The 14,738-nt window shown below is 65.8% G+C and overlaps 1 protein-coding gene and 1 long non-coding RNA gene across 3 annotated transcripts; one reads left to right on the top strand and one right to left on the bottom strand.

The window, feature by feature from the left end:
- Nucleotides 1–147: 147 nt before the first annotated feature.
- Nucleotides 148–1,620, top strand: LOC137463048 (uncharacterized). Of its 2 annotated transcripts, XR_010993832.1 has the most exons (3): nucleotides 148–344; nucleotides 402–504; nucleotides 1,327–1,620. It is a non-coding gene; the product is annotated as an uncharacterized lncRNA (long non-coding RNA). The 2 variants fall into 2 exon arrangements; XR_010993831.1 differs by having other exon boundaries at nucleotides 148–504.
- A 1,145-nt stretch (nucleotides 1,621–2,765) lies between these two features.
- Nucleotides 2,766–6,443, bottom strand: PLVAP (plasmalemma vesicle associated protein). Its single transcript, XM_068173935.1, is given in 7 exon segments — nucleotides 2,766–2,976; nucleotides 3,066–3,141; nucleotides 3,567–3,642; nucleotides 3,644–3,688; nucleotides 4,359–4,951; nucleotides 5,182–5,260; nucleotides 6,021–6,443. Coding segments are annotated over 7 exon segments (1,254 nt in total). The 5' UTR covers nucleotides 6,399–6,443; the 3' UTR covers nucleotides 2,766–2,969.
- Nucleotides 6,444–14,738: the final 8,295 nt, after the last annotated feature.

Raw genomic sequence — 14,738 nt, 5'->3', positions numbered from 1 at the left:
GGGTGTTTTGGGGTGTTTTCTGGGTGTTTTCTGGGGTTTTGCAGTGTTTTAGGGGGTTTCGGGGTGTTTCGGGGTGTTTTCTGGGGTGTTTTCTGGGGTTTTGCAGTGTTTTAGGGGGTGTTTCGGGGCGTCCCCACGGCCCAGCCCGGAAGGTGCCATCGCCGTGTGTGTCCCCAGGTTGTGCCAGGCCGATCTGGTGCTGGCAGTGCTGGATGCCACCTCGGTGTCACCCACGCCGGCGGCGCTGGGGGCGGCGCTGGCGGCGCTGGAGCCGCCCCCGGGCACCCCCTGCGTGCTGGTGCTCAACAAGGCCGACCTGCTGGGGGGGCACGGGGGGTCCCCGAGTGCCGCCGGCGCCAGGGACCCCCTGCCACCCTCCTGTCCTGCGGGGGGTCCCCGAGTGCCCGCCGGCGCCCAGGGACCCCCTGCCACCCTCCTGTCCTGCAAGACGGGCGAGGGGCTGGAGGCGCTGCTGGAGCTGCTGGCACAACAGCTGGCACAGCTGTGAGTCCCGGGGGACCCCAAACCCTCATGCCGGTTTTTGGGGTGGCTGATCCCCTTTTCCATGGCTGATCCCCTTTTCCATTCCTGATCCCTTTTCCATTCCTGATCCCTTTTCCATGCCTGATACCCTTTTCTATGCCTGATCCCTTTCCCATTCCCAATCCCCTTTTCCATGGCTGATCCCCTTCCCATGCCCAATCCTCTTTTCCATGCCGAATCCCCTTTCTGTTCCTGATCCCTTTTCCGTTCCCGATCCCCCTTTCCATGCCTGATCCCTTTTTCATTCCCAATCCCCTTTCCCATTCCCGATCCCCTTTCCCGTGCCCAATCCATTTCCCATGCCTGATCCCCTTTTCCCTGGCTGATCCCTTTTCTGTTCCCAATCCCCTTTCCATCGAAAATGGAAATTCCGATCCCTTTTCCATTCCCAATCCCCCCTTTCTATTCCCAATCCCCTTTTCCATACCCAATCCCCTTTCCCATTCGTGATCCTTCTTCCATTCCCAATCCCCCCTTTCCCATTCTCAATCCCCTCCCATTCTCAATCCCCTCCCATTCCTGATCCCCTTTCCCATTCCTGATCCCTTTTCCCATTCCTGATCCTCTTTCTGTTCCTAATCCCCTTTTCCATTCCCAATCCCCCCTTTCCCATTCCTGATCCCCTTTCCCATTCCTGATCCCCTTTCCCATTCCTGATCCCTTTTCCCATTCCTGATCCCCTTTCCCATTCCTGATCCTTTTTCCCATTCCCAATTCCCTTTCTCATTCCCGATCCCCTTTCCCATTCCCAATCCCTTTTCCCATTCCCGACCCCTTTCCCAGGTGCGGGGATCCCCTTTTGGGGTGGCCCAGCCTGACGCAGAGCAGGCACAGCCGCCACCTCGGGGGCGTGCGCGGCGGCCCTGGCGCGCTTCGGGGACCTCGGGGACAGCGGGGACCTGGCGCTGGCGGCCGAGCAGCTGCGGGTGGCACGGCGGGAGCTGGGCAGGATCACCGGGCACGTGGGCGCCGAGGATGTCCTGGATATCATTTTTAGGGATTTTTGTGTCGGGAAGTGACGCTGGCACTCCGCGGGGCGTGGTGTCACCGGGATTAAACCATGGTGCCTTTGGTGGCTTTGGTGTTGTCCCCTCGCTGCTGGCCGTGTTTGGGAGCGTGTCCCAAGCCCCAAATGTGGGGAAAAAACCCTGGGAAAAGTCCCAATTCCTGGCTAGGGGGACAAACAAGGAGCTGGAAGGGAAAAGCCACCCCAGGTGTCCCCGCTTTGGGGTGTCCCCATCCCCGGTGTGACATGGGGCACATCCCCATGCCCCCAACCCCAAGGATTCAGTTTGAAGTGTTTGGGACCCCCGGGTTCCATCCCAATCCACGGAATTCCCCCAAGCTGTGGCAGACGTGGGATCTTGCTGGTGCTCTGCCACCCCAAAAATGGTGGCATCTCTTGGGGACACCCCTGTGCCACCCCCCCCCCCCCCCACCGTGTGCCACCCGCCCTGTGCCACCCCCCAGGCGGCGCTCCGGGGCTGGGGAAGCACCTGGAGCTCCGAGATTATCCATGGAGGAATTCCAGGAAATCCTCTGGCAGTGCCTGAGGCCCCCCCCCCACCCCTCCCCGACCTTCGGGGACAGTGAGAGTTTGTCACCTTTGTCACCTTTGTCACCACGGTCCCACCCGGGCTGGGCAGGAGCTGGGGGGGAGGTGGCATCGCCATCCTTGGAGGGGTGGCAGGAGGTGGCAGTGCCCTTCTCCCGGCACGGACACGGCTTGGGGGACGCTTGGGATGGCACGGGGGACAAGGGACACTCCGGGAGGCCTCGGTGGCGCCTGGCGTGCGGGCAGGGGCGGCGGGGCAGGAAAAGGATTTTCCACAGGAAACGCAGCCGTAAATCCCGGGAATAAATCCCGGGAATCCATCCCTGCCCCGCTCCGGGGGGGGCCGGGGGGACAAGGACGGCGCGGTCCCTCGTCCTTCTCTGGGGACAAGGACATCCCTGTCCCTTGCCTTCGGGCGTTTCCCACCCCTCTGTGCAGAGCCGGGATGGATTTCCCGCTCCCCATCCCGATTTTTCCGTGGATTTCCATCCACACGAGCGGCGAGTTGACCCCAGATTCGGGGCCGGGGGACAAGGACAGCTCTGTCCCTCATCCTCTGGGGACAAGGACATCCCTGTCCCTCGTCCTTGGGCGTGTCCCACCCCTCTGTGCGGAATTCCCGCTCCCAGAATTCCCGATTTTTCCATGATTTCCATCCACACGAGCGGCGAGTTGTCCCCAGATTCGGGGCCGGCTGTTGTCCCGCTCCAGCCAAAAGGCGGGGATACATCTGAGGGGACACGCGGGGCGGGGCTGGGGACACGGGGACAAGGGGACACAGGGAGGGTGGCCCTGGGCCGGGGGTTGCCATCCGTGCTGCGGGAAGCACCTCCTGGGCGGCTCTCCTGGTTTTCCCTGGGGTTTTCCAGCGTTATCCGCTGTGGGAAAACGGGGTCAGGTCGGAGGCTCCTCCAGGAGCCCTGGGTGGCCCGGGGAGGGTGGCCCGGTGTCACCTCTGTCCCCTCACCTGGCGTTCTTCAGGGTGGCCGTGTACTGCTCCATCAGCTGCAGCATCCGCTGGAGCTCCGCCGGGTTCTGCATTCCTGCCGGGATTGGGATGGGATCCATGGGATTGGGATGGGATCCATGGGATTGGGATGGGATGGGATCCATGGGATGGGATCCATGGGATTGGGATGGGACGGGATCCATGGGATGGGATCCATGGGATGGGATCCATGGGATTGGGATGGGACGGGATCCATGGGATGGGATCCATGGGATGGGATCCATGGGATTGGGATGGGATGGGATCCATGGGATGGGATGGGATGGGATGGGATGGGATCCATGGGATGGCGATGGGATCCATGGGATTGGGATGGAATTGAGATCAGACCCATGGGATGGGGATGGGATCCATGGGATTGGGATGGAATTGGGATCAGATCCATGGGACGGGGATGGGATGGGTGCCCAGGGGGACACGGTGACCCCCCAGCGTGTCCCCAGTCCCGCCAGGACTCACCCATGGTGCCCAGGGTGGCCGGGTTCCTCAGGAGCTCCATGTAGGCGCCCGGGCCAGGGAAGGAGCCCGAGCGGGCCGGCGCTGCCCAGCGCCCGCGAGCCCGGCAGGTCCAGCTGGGACATCTGGGGGGACAGCGGGCACCGCTCAGTGGTGGCACCACCCCCAGCAGGAAATTCCCGCACAAATGAAATCCAGGTGTCCAAAAGGAAATCCCCGGTGCAGAGGTGGCCGTGCCCGTGTCCCCATGGGAGTCCCCATGTCACCACATTCCCATGTACCCATGAGAGTCCCCATGTCCCCAATTCCCCATGTCCCCAATGCCCTGTGTCGACGTGTCCCTGTGTCCCCAGTGCCTCAATGTCCCCAGTACCCCAATTTCCCATGTCCCTAGTGCCGCATGTCCCCACGTCCCCAATTCCCCGTGTGCCCATGTCTCTGTGTCCCCAATGTCCCATGTCCCCAGTGCCCCATGTCCCCGTGTCGCCATGTCCCACGTCCCCAATTCCCCGTGTCCTAGTGCCCGAATGTCCCATGTCCCTGTGTCCCCATGTCCCCAGTATCCCTATGTCCCCATGTCCCTGTGTCCTCAATTCCCCATGTCTGTATCCCCAATGTCCAATGTCCCATGTCCCCGTGTCCCCAGTGTCCCATGTACCCATATCCCAAATGTCCCATGTCCCCATGTCCCACGTCCCCATGTCCCCAATTCCCCATGTCCGTATCTCCAATGTCCCATGTCCCCGTGTCCCCAGTGTTCCATGTACCCATATCCCAAATGTCCCATGTCCCCACCTTGGTTCCCATGCAGACCCCGAGCTGCTCCCTCAGCGACTCCGCCAGCGCCGCCGCCGCCTTCCTCTTCTCCTCCATCTCCTTCACCACCTTCTCCTTCTCGGCCTGCAGCCTCTTCCTCTCCTCCTCGCTGTCCTTCTCCCTCCTCTGCAGGCCCTGCATGCTCCTGCGCAGCTCCTGCGCGTCGCGGGAGCAGTTGAGGCGGCACTGCTGCACGCTCAGCTCGCAGCTGCTCCTCCAGATGAACTGCGAGTCGCGCTCCTGCTGCCGCCGGAGCAGCCCCTCCACGCGGTCCCGCATCTGCCGCAGCTCTGCCTCGGCTTCCCCGCAGCGCAGCTGCTTCACCAGCTCCGAGATCCTCGGGAGCTTCTCGCTGATGTCGCTCTGGAGGGAGCTGCAGCGGTGTTTCTGCACCTCCAGCTCCATCCTGCTCAGGTCGCCCTGGGTCCTGGCGCTCTGCAGCTCCTCCTGGCACCTGTCCCTCTCCTGGGTGGCTTTGGCCAGCTGGGCCTGGCTCTGCTGGCCGCTGTCCTCCAGGATTTTCTTGGATGAGCTGGCCTGGTCCAGCTGCCACTGCAGCTGCAGCTTCTCGGCTTGGGGGGAGTTGGGGGACAGCGTTTGGGTCTGGGGGATTTGGGATCTGGGGGTTTGGGTCCCCCCAGGTGCCACCCCGTGGCTTGGGGTGGCGCCTCTGCCTGGTGCAGGTCACTTGGGGGTGCTGGGGTGCCCAGGAGGGTGGGGAGGGAGAGTTGGGGGTCCCCAAGGGGTGGGAAGGGGCTGCTGGGGGTCCCCAGGGTTTTTTTGGGCTGGGGGGGGTTCTTACCGTTGCAGGTGGTGTTGATGAGGGTGGTGATCACCTGGCACTCGGTCAGCCTCACCTGCCGGAACAGGAGCTCCTGCAGCTGCGTGGGAGGAAGAGGAGGAGGACAGGGGAGTCAGAACACCCCAAAAACATCCCCGGCACCATCCCGGTCCCCAAAAGTGAGAGAAAGAGCCTGGGGGATGAGGAAGAGGAGGAGGAGGAAGGGGGTCAGAACACCCCAAAAGGATCCCTCGTGAGTGCTGGGAGAGCTCCGGGGAAACGGGAGGAAGAAGAGGAAGAGGAGAGGAGTCAGAACAACCCCAAAGATCCCCCGGCGTCACCTTCTGGGTGCTCTGAGAGCTCTGGGGACGGGGGCGATGAGGAGGAGGAAGAGGAGGAGGAGGAGGAGGAAGGGGGTCCGAACATCCCAAAAGGACCCCCCGGCACCGCCTGAGGAGCGCCGGGAAAGCTCCAGGGGCTGAGGAGGAGGAGGAGGAGGAGAGGGGTCAGAACACCCCAAAAACACCCCCGGCACCATCTCGGTCCCCACAGGCGACAGAGTGAGCCTGGGGAATGAGGAGGAGGAGGAGGAGGATGAGGAGGATGAGGAGGAGAGCGGTCAGAACATCCCGAAAGGACCCCCTGGCACCACTTCAGCGGCTCTGGGAGAGCTCCAGGGAGGAAGAGGAGGAGGAAGAGCACCCCAAGATTGGAACCCCCTTGGCCAAAACCCCCCGGCACTTCCTGGGGTCCCCTCGCCGCCACCACCACCCGGAGGGACGAGGAGGCGACAGCAGCGTCACCTGCGGGCGGTGCCACCCCCCGGGCGCTGCCAGCCCGCCCCAAAGCGCGGGGCTCACCTGCGGGATGCTGCTGGAGGCCTGGCTGCTGTTACACTTCTCCAGCTCCCTCTGCACCTTCAGCGCCATGCCCTGCAGCTTGTCCTTGTCCTTCAGCGTGGCGTTGAGGACGCGGCTCAGGTTGGCGTTGGTGGCGTCCAGGGCGACAATCCTGCGGTAGTGGCTCTGCACCCGCTCCTCCAGCAGCCTCAGGTGGGTGTCGGTGCCCGCCTGGGCGTTGCCGTACACCATGAAGAGCACGAGCCCCAGGATGATCAGGAACTGGATCAGCGAGGTGAAAAGGAAAATGTACTTGAGGTAAAAACCGCAGTCGCGCTTCGGCATCGCCTGCTTGGGCTCCAGCCCGAACTTGGCCATGGCGAAGCTGCTCTTCTCCATCCTCGCCCCTGCTCTGGCCGCCCCACCCCGCCGGGACCCCGCTTTTCAGGGGGGCCGCGCCGGGGCGGGGCTGCTCCCGACGCCGTGTTTATATCCCAGGATTTAATATTTCCTCCTGCCGGGCTCCTTCCTGCCGTGCCGGATGCTCCCGGGGACCCGCCGGGTTATCAGGGCGCAGCTTCTGCTGGGATTGTTGTTCCTGGAGTGTGGAAGGGGAAAAAAAATAGGATTTCATTCCCTCCATCCCATTTCGGTGCCCGGCGCGGCCCTGGAATTGTCTGGAGTTGTCTCGCCCCGAAATTCTCGCTCCCGGCGTGGGAATTCCAGGGAATTCGATCCCGCCGGGTGATCAGGGCGCTGGGATTGTTGCTCCTGGAGTGGAGGGGGAAAAAATAATGGGATTTCAATCCCTCCATCCCATTTCAGTGCCTGGCGTACCCCTGGAATTGTCTCCCGCCCCAAAACTCCCAGCCCTGGTGTGGAAATTAGATCCTGCCGGGTTATCGGGGCGCTGGGATTGTTGTTCCTGGAGTGGAGGCGGGGAAAAAAAAATGGAATTTCGTTCCCTCCATCCCATTTTAGTGCCCGGCGCGCCCTGGAATTGTCTGGAATTGTGTCCTGCCCCAAAATTCCCACTCCCGGCGTGGGAATCCCCGGGAATTCGATTCCGCCGGGTGATCAGGGCGCGGCTTCTGCTGGGGTTGCTGTTCCTGGAGTGGAGAGGGGGAAAAAAAAGTGGGATTCCATTCCTTGCATCCCATTTCAGTGCCCAGCGCATCCCTGGAATTGCCTCCCTCCCCAGAATCACGGGATTCAATTCCCCCTCATCCCATTCCCGTGCCTGGTGCCCCTGAAACTGTCTGGGATTGCCTGGAATTGCCTGGGATTGTCTGGGATTGTCTGGAATTGTCTGGGATTGTCTGGGATTGTCTGGAATTGCCTGAGATTGCCTGGAATTGCCTGGGATTGTCTGGGATTGCCTGGGATTGCCTGGAATTGTCTGGGATTGCCTGGGATTGCCTGGAATTGTCTGGAATTGTCTGGGATTGTCTGGGATTGTCTGGAATTGTCTGGGATTGTCTGGGATTGTCTGGGATTGCCTGGGATTGCCTGGGATTGTCTGGGATTGTCTGGGATTGTCTGGGATTGTCTGGGATTGCCTGAGATTGCCTGGAATTGTCTGGGATTGCCTGGGATTGCCTGGGATTGTCTGGAATTGCCTGGGATTGCCTCCCGTCCCCAAATTCCCACCCCCGGCACCGGAACTCCAGCGGTGGTCCCGCCGGGAGTGCGGGGTGGGGGCCGCGAGGGTGGCACGGGGGTGGCACACGGGGACGGGGACAGCTCGGGTGGCACCGAGCGAGGCGGGGACGAAGCCACCGTGGGGAGGCGGGGCGGGCACGGGGACAGGGACCGGGAGCAGCTCTGCCGTGGCTTCCCAGCATCCTCGGGCCCACTTTGAAGCGGGTTTCCAGGAAAGTTGGATTTTCCTGCGGCCGCATCCTGTGCAAAGGGCAGCGGCGCATCCGGGCCCCCCCGAGCCCCCCGACCCGCCAGGAGGGGACAGAGGTGACATCTCGGTGTCCCGCATCCCCCTCGAGTCCCCCGTTCCCTCGGGGGATCCCTCCCGACCCGCCGGGAGGGGACAGAGGTGACATCTCGGTGTCCCACATCCCCCCCGAGCCCCCGTTCCCTCGGGGGATCCCTCCCGACCCGCCGGGAGGGGACAGAGGTGACATCCCGGTGCCCCCGTGGGGCGCTTCCAGCGGCTCCCTGGGATCGGGGGATCCCAAACCCCAAATCTGGGTGGGGTCGGAGCGGCCCCCCCGCCCTGCGAGGGCTTGGGATGGGGAATGGAACCGGGAACAGCGCTCCCGAACTGGGAACAGCGCTCCCGGACTGGGAACAGCATTCCCGAACTGGGAACAGCGCTCCCGGACTGGGAACAGCGCTCCTGAATTGGGAACAGCGATCCTGAATTGGGAACAGCATTCCCGAACTGGGAGCAGCGTTCCCACGGTGTGGGGATGCGTTAATTACGGCGGGGGGTTAATTGGGGAGGTTAATTTGGGAATGGGACAGAGCGGGGATCTGTGGGGCCCCGGGAGGCTGCGAGGAGCCCTCGGGATGGGATCCGGGACGGAGCATCCCAGGGCCGCGGGGGGGGCAGTGTCCCCTCGGGGGTGGCAGTGTCCCCTCGGGGGTGGCAGTGTCCCCTCGGGGGGGTCAGGGATGGCAGTGTCCCCCCGGGGGGGGTGGCACTGTCCCCTCGGGGGGGCCGCGGGTGACTCACTGTTATTTGCAGCTCAGGAAAAGGAAGCGGCGGTAGCTGAGAATGGCTCCGGCAGCGACACCGGCCGGGCCATCGCAGACACTTCCCGGTCCCCGAGGGACGCGGAGCAGCCAGGGCAGGAAACAGCCACCGGCCCGGGGTCAGCGCCCGGGGGACCCGCGGCCCGGCCCCCCCCGAACCCCTCGGGCCCCCCCGGGCATCCTGCGGGGCTGGGGGACCGCGACATCCCCACGGGATGGGGACAGGGGGACAGTGGCCGTGGCCAGGGCCTGGACACCCCCAGACACCCGGTTTGAGGTGGCACTGAGGGACAAAGGGACAGTGTCCCCCCCCTTCAGCCATGCCACCCCAAAGGTCACCCTTTTCCCTGCGCTGAGTCCCCTCCATGTCCCCAAAGTGTCCCCAAGGCCGCCCCGACCCCCAGGGACCCGCAGGGACCGGGATCGGGACGGGGACACGCTGATAACCCCGGCTCTGCCGTTCCCGGCTGGGCGGAGCCACCGTGGCAGCGATGTCCCCGTGCGGGGACACACACCGGAGTGGCCCCACGACAGGGGGGCGGCTCCGTGTCCCCCAGTCCCCCCTCGGGGTGTTTTGGGGTCCCCCAGTCCCCCTTCGGGGTGTTTTGGGGTCCCTGGCAGAGCCGTTGGGATCCGGGGTGGGAGGAATCCCGGGAGTTTGGGGCGACATTTGGGTTTGGGGAGGGGACAGGTGGGGTCAGAGGAGCAGGGGACAGGGGCTGGTGGCACGGAGATGTCCTGGCGAGCAGCGCCGCTTTTATTGCCCGATCCTCCCAAAATTCCCCAAATTCCCGCTGTTCCCGGGCTCCGAGCGCTGCGGGTGTGGCCGTAACTCCCGAGGGGATTCCAGGGAAAAGCGTGCCCGGGAGGAGCCGGAACGCCCCAAAAAGCGGGAATGGGACCCGGCTGTCCCTTGTCCGGCTGCGGAACGGGATGGGGACACGGCGGCAGCGGGACACGCGATGGCGTCACACAGGGCTCGGGGCGCGGTGGAACGGGACCGGGATGGGATCGGGACCGGGATGGGATCGGGACCGGGATGGGATCGGGACTGGGATGGGATCGGGACCGGGATGGGGATCGGGACCGGGATGGGGATCGGGACCGGGATGGGATCGGGACCGGGATGGGATCGGGATCGGGATGGGATCGGGACTGGGATGGGATGGGATGGGATGGGATGGGATGGGATGGGATGGGATGGGGATCGGGATCAGGATGGGATCGGGATCGGGATGGGATCGGGATCGGGATCAGGATTGGGACACGGGATCGGCACCGGGATGGGATCCAGATCGGGATCAGGACATGGGATAGAACTGGGACCGGGATCGGGATCAGGATCGGGATCGGGATTGGAATCAGGACATGGGATGGGATCAGGATACAGTGGAATCAGGAATCAATGGGATCAGGGATCAGTGGGATCAGGGATCAATGGGATCAGGAATCAGTGGGATCAGGGATCCGTGAGATCAAGGATCAGTGGGGTCGGGGATCGCGGTGGGATCAGAGATCAATGGGATCAGGGATCAATGGGATCAGGGATCAGGAGCCGTGTCCCACTCCCATCGCTGCCGCGCGGCGCTGGCGGCTCCGGGGCCGGGCCAGCCCCGCAGGTCCCGGCGCTGGGGACACCGCGGCACCGGCGATGTGGCGCTCGCTGGGGGGGCCGGGGGGGCTGCGGGCCCTCAGCCCTTCCTGCAAGGGGGGGGACGGGCAGTGAGTCCCGCACGGGTCCCGCTGCCCTGGGGACACGGTGACAATGGCAGTGAAGCCACCGCTCCTTGCTGCGCCTCCTCCCGGGGCCGTCCCCCCTTCCCGGGGCTCTCCCCCCTTCCCGGGGCTGTCCCCCCTTCCCGGGATGTCCCTCCGCTCCCAGAATGTCCCTCCTTCCCGGGATGTCCCACTCCCTGGGCTGTGCCACCTTCCCGGGCTGTCCCCTCTACCCGGGCTGTCCCCCCTCCCCGGACTGTCCCCCCTTCCCGGGCTGTCCCCTCTTCCCGCGATGTCCCCTTCCCGGATTGTCCCCCTGGGTCTGTCCCCCTCTCCGGGCTGTCCCCTCTTCCCGCGATGTCCCCTTCCCGGATTGTCCCCCTGGGTCTGTCCCCCTCCCCGGGCTGTCCCCCCGTCCCCGGGTCCCCCCAGAAGTACCGGCCCGGGGGACACCTGCGCCCGCTGCCTCTGTCCCTGTCCCTGCCCCGCCGCCGCAGCGCCTCCAGCTCGGCCGCGTAGTCCCGGCTGTGGGGACAGCGGAGCCACGTGGGGGGGTGGCCCTGTCCCCAGCTGGGGACACGGGGGTCCCCAAGGGGAGGAGGGACAGGGAAGGGGAGGGGGGGACTGGGGGGACACATGAGGGGTCCCCATGAGGAGGGAGGGGCAGGACAGGATGTCACAAGGGTGGGGGAGGCTCTGCTTTTTGGGGGTGGCTCACCCTGAGGAGGGTGAGAAGAACCTTACAGGGGGATGTCCCCGGGGGACAGGGGATGTCCCCGAGGGACAGGGGGATGTCCCCGGGGGACAGGGGGTGTTCCTGAGGGACAGGGGGTGTTCCTGAGGGACAGGGGGTGTCCCTGAGGGACAGGGGATGTCCCCGGGGGACTGAGGGATGTCCCCGAGGGACAGGGGATGTCCCCGAGGGACCGGGGGTGTCCCTGGGGGACAGGGGATGTTCCTGAGGGACAGGGGGATGTCCCCGGGAGACAGGGGGTGTCCCCGAGGGACAGGGGGATGTCCCCGAGGGATAGGGGGTGTCCCCGAGGGACAGAGGGTGTTCCTGAGGGACAGGGGGATGTCCCCGGGGGACAGGGGGATGTCCCCGGGGGACAGGGGGTGTCCCCGAAGGACAGGGAGGTGTCCCTGGGGGACAGGGGGATGTCCCCGAGGGACCGGGGGTGTCCCTGGGGGACAGGGCCCTTACAGGGAGATGTCCCCGAGGGACCGGGGGTGTCCCTGGGGGACAGGGCCCTTACAGGGAGATGTCCCCGAGGGACCGGGGGTGTCCCTGAGGGACAGGGCCCTTACAGGGTGTCCTGGAGCTCCCGCTGTCGCGCCTCGCAGCGCTCCCGGCGCTCCCGCAGCTCCCGCTGCTGCTCCAGCGCCTCCTGCAGCCGCCGCCGCAGCCCCCGCGCCTGCTCCGCGCCCCGCGCCACCTCCTCTGGGGACAGCGGCGACACCGGCGTCACCCCAGGACGGAGCGCAGCCGCCCCCGGCCGGGCTCCTCGCGCGGGGACAGAGCTCACCTTGCAGGGCCACCTTGTCACCGGCCAGCTGGGCCCGCTCGCGCCGCAGCGCCACCAGCTCGTCCCCCAGCGCGGTGACATTGGCCTCCAGCCTGGCCTGGGGACAGGGGACACGTGGGGACAGCGGTGGGCAGTGTCCCCTCCCGCCCCGACTCTTCATCTGCTGCCAGAGCCCTCCTGCTCGTCTGCCTCCCTGTCACCCCCTGTCCCCAAGCGTCCCCACGCTCCTGGTGGCCTTGGGGGCCCCTCTCATCCTCCTCCAAAGGTGGGGACATGGATTTGGGGACAATCCCTCTCCCCTGGAGGGATGGCTGGTCCTGGGGGTGGGGAGCACAGGAGAGCTCCAGGTCACCCGTGTCCCCACGCTCCTGGTGGCCTTGGGTGCCTGTCCCCCTCCCCTCACGTTCCTTGGAAGGGTGGGGACATGGATTTCATGGATTTGGGGACAATCCTGAGATCCCTGAAGGGACAGCTCATCCTGAGCGTGGCCATCACACAGGAGCCCCAGGTCACCCGTGTCCCCAAGTGTCCCCACGCTCCTGGTGGCCTTGGGTGCCTGTCCCCCTCCCCTCACGTTCCTCAAAGGGTTGGGGACGTGGCTTTGGGGACAGCCCCTCCTCCCTGAAGTGACACTCACCCTGGGGGAGATGTGACCTGTCCCAGCAGGCCGAGGTGACCCCGCGGGTGTCACCGCTGGTGCCAGGGAGGGGACAGGGGGACAGGAGCTCTCCGAGAGGCTGCCCAGCCCTGCCTGGCTCCCGGCGCCAGCCCCGGGAAACGGGGACATTTTCCAGCCTCTCCGGGCCATTGTTCAGCCGGATGAGCCCGAGAGGGGCGGCGGGACCCGGCTCTTCCTCCGGGCCCTTTCCCGGCTGGAACCGCAGCTAAAAATACCCGGGAAGGACAAACCCGGGAGCTGCAGCCCCGCCGCTGCCTCGGCCCGCGGTAATGACAGGGATGGAGCCGGGAACAGCGGCCCCGCCGGCAGCGGGACGGGCGGGACGGAGTGGGGAGCACCCAGGGCTCGGGTTTGGGGTGTCCCCTGCAGGGACGTGGCGGCTCTGCCCCTCCAGGCGGCTGTGCCCGTTTCCCAGCTCACCATCCCGGCTGGAACTTTCCTGGGGCTTTCCTGGTGGGAATTCGCACAGGGATGGAGCAGCCCCCGGTCCTGGCTGCTGGGCAGGGAGGGAGGGCCAGGGGACGGTGCTGAGGGGACAGGGGATGCTGTCCCCATCCCCTTTTCCACCCCAAAATGACCAAACTCCTCCTTGTCCCCATCTCCCGGCCACCTATGGGGACAGGGGCGGTGCCGAGGGGACAGGGGGTGCTGTCCCCAACCCCTTTTCCACCCCAGAATGACCAAACTCCTCCTTGTCCCCATCTCCCGGCCACCTACCGCCCGCTCCCGGCAGGACACGAGGCTGGCATTGCCCTTGCCGCTGTCACCTCGTGCCCGTGCCAGCTCCCGGCGCAGCGCGTCCCCGTCCCGCCGCAGCCGCTCCCGCTGCCGCTCCAGCTCCTCCAGGCGCGTCCCGAGCTCCCGGCTCTCGTTGGCCGCGCGCTCCCGGCAGCCCCGCAGCTTGCCCAGGGCCTCGGAGCGCCACACCATCACCGCCACCGCCACCGTCACCGCCGCCACCAGCAGCAGCAGCGCCGCGCACAGCGCCAGCACCTTCAGCGTGGCCCTGGGCACCGCGGGGTCCATGCCGGAGGGGACAGGAGGGGACAGGAGGGGACAGGCGGAGCCGCTCCGGCCGTGGCCGTGCCGGGATGTGGCGGTGGCGCTGCTGGCGACGCCGTAATTGTCGCGCGTGGGCCGAGGTTTGTGGCAGGTCAGGGCCCAGAATAGGTTTTGTTTGTGCTGGAGAGGGGACAGGGCTCTGCCCCAGCTGCGGGGACAAGCCGCGGTGGCCTCGGTGACCGCTGGGGCGCTGAGGTTTCCAGCTGTCCCCACCACGGAGCTCCGTGTCCCCCACAGCAAGAGAAAGCCCGAGTTTGCCAGGTTTTATTGGGAATCGGTTAAAAATGAGGAACTGTGGAATCTCTGTGGCTCAGGGCAGCATTGGCATGTCCCCGTCCCCTGTCCCCTGTCCCCCTCCCCGCGGTGGCCGGAGGGGAATGGTCACTCTGGGATGTCCCCATGGAGCTGGGGACCTGGGACAAGGCTGAGCAGGGGACAGGGCGCCCTGAGGCCACTGCCACCCCCAGACCCCACCAGGCCGGGTGGAGACAGCCCCTGGTCACCCCAGAGCGGGGACAGGGGGACCCGGGGTGCTCCGGGTCACAGGAGGAGCACCCCGAGGACGGCGAGGAGCGCGGGGACAGCGGGGGACACGGCCAGCCTGTCCCCCGCCGAGTGCTGGCTCCTCATGTCCCGCAGCTGCTCCTGCAGGAGCTGGTTCTGCAGCTGGAGCTCGGCCCTGCGGGGACAGAGGGGACAGTGGGACAGGGGGACAGGGGGACAGGGGGACAGGGACAGGGGGTGACAGAGTGGGGGTGTCACTGGGAGTGGGGGTGGGGGTGACTGGGGGCTCACCTGAGGCTCTGCTCCTCCCCCAGCTGCTCCCGCTGCCGTGTCACCTCTGTCCCCAGCGCCCGGTTCTGCTCTGCGGAGGGGACAGGGCACAGGCTGGCCCAGGGGACAGGACAGGACAGGGGACAGGATGGCCAAGGGACAGGCATGAGGGTGACACGGTGCCCATGGTGGCCCAGGGTGGCCCAGGTGACAGTGCCCAGGTGACAGTGCCCAGGTGACAGTGCCCAGGGACAGTGCCCAGGGTGACAC

The sequence above is a fragment of the Anomalospiza imberbis genome, chromosome 27, assembly GCF_031753505.1.
Source record: "Anomalospiza imberbis isolate Cuckoo-Finch-1a 21T00152 chromosome 27, ASM3175350v1, whole genome shotgun sequence".
Classification (NCBI taxonomy): domain Eukaryota; kingdom Metazoa; phylum Chordata; class Aves; order Passeriformes; family Viduidae; genus Anomalospiza; species Anomalospiza imberbis.
Note: the sequence above shows the minus strand (reverse complement) of the source record. Positions and strands in the feature narration are given on the sequence as shown.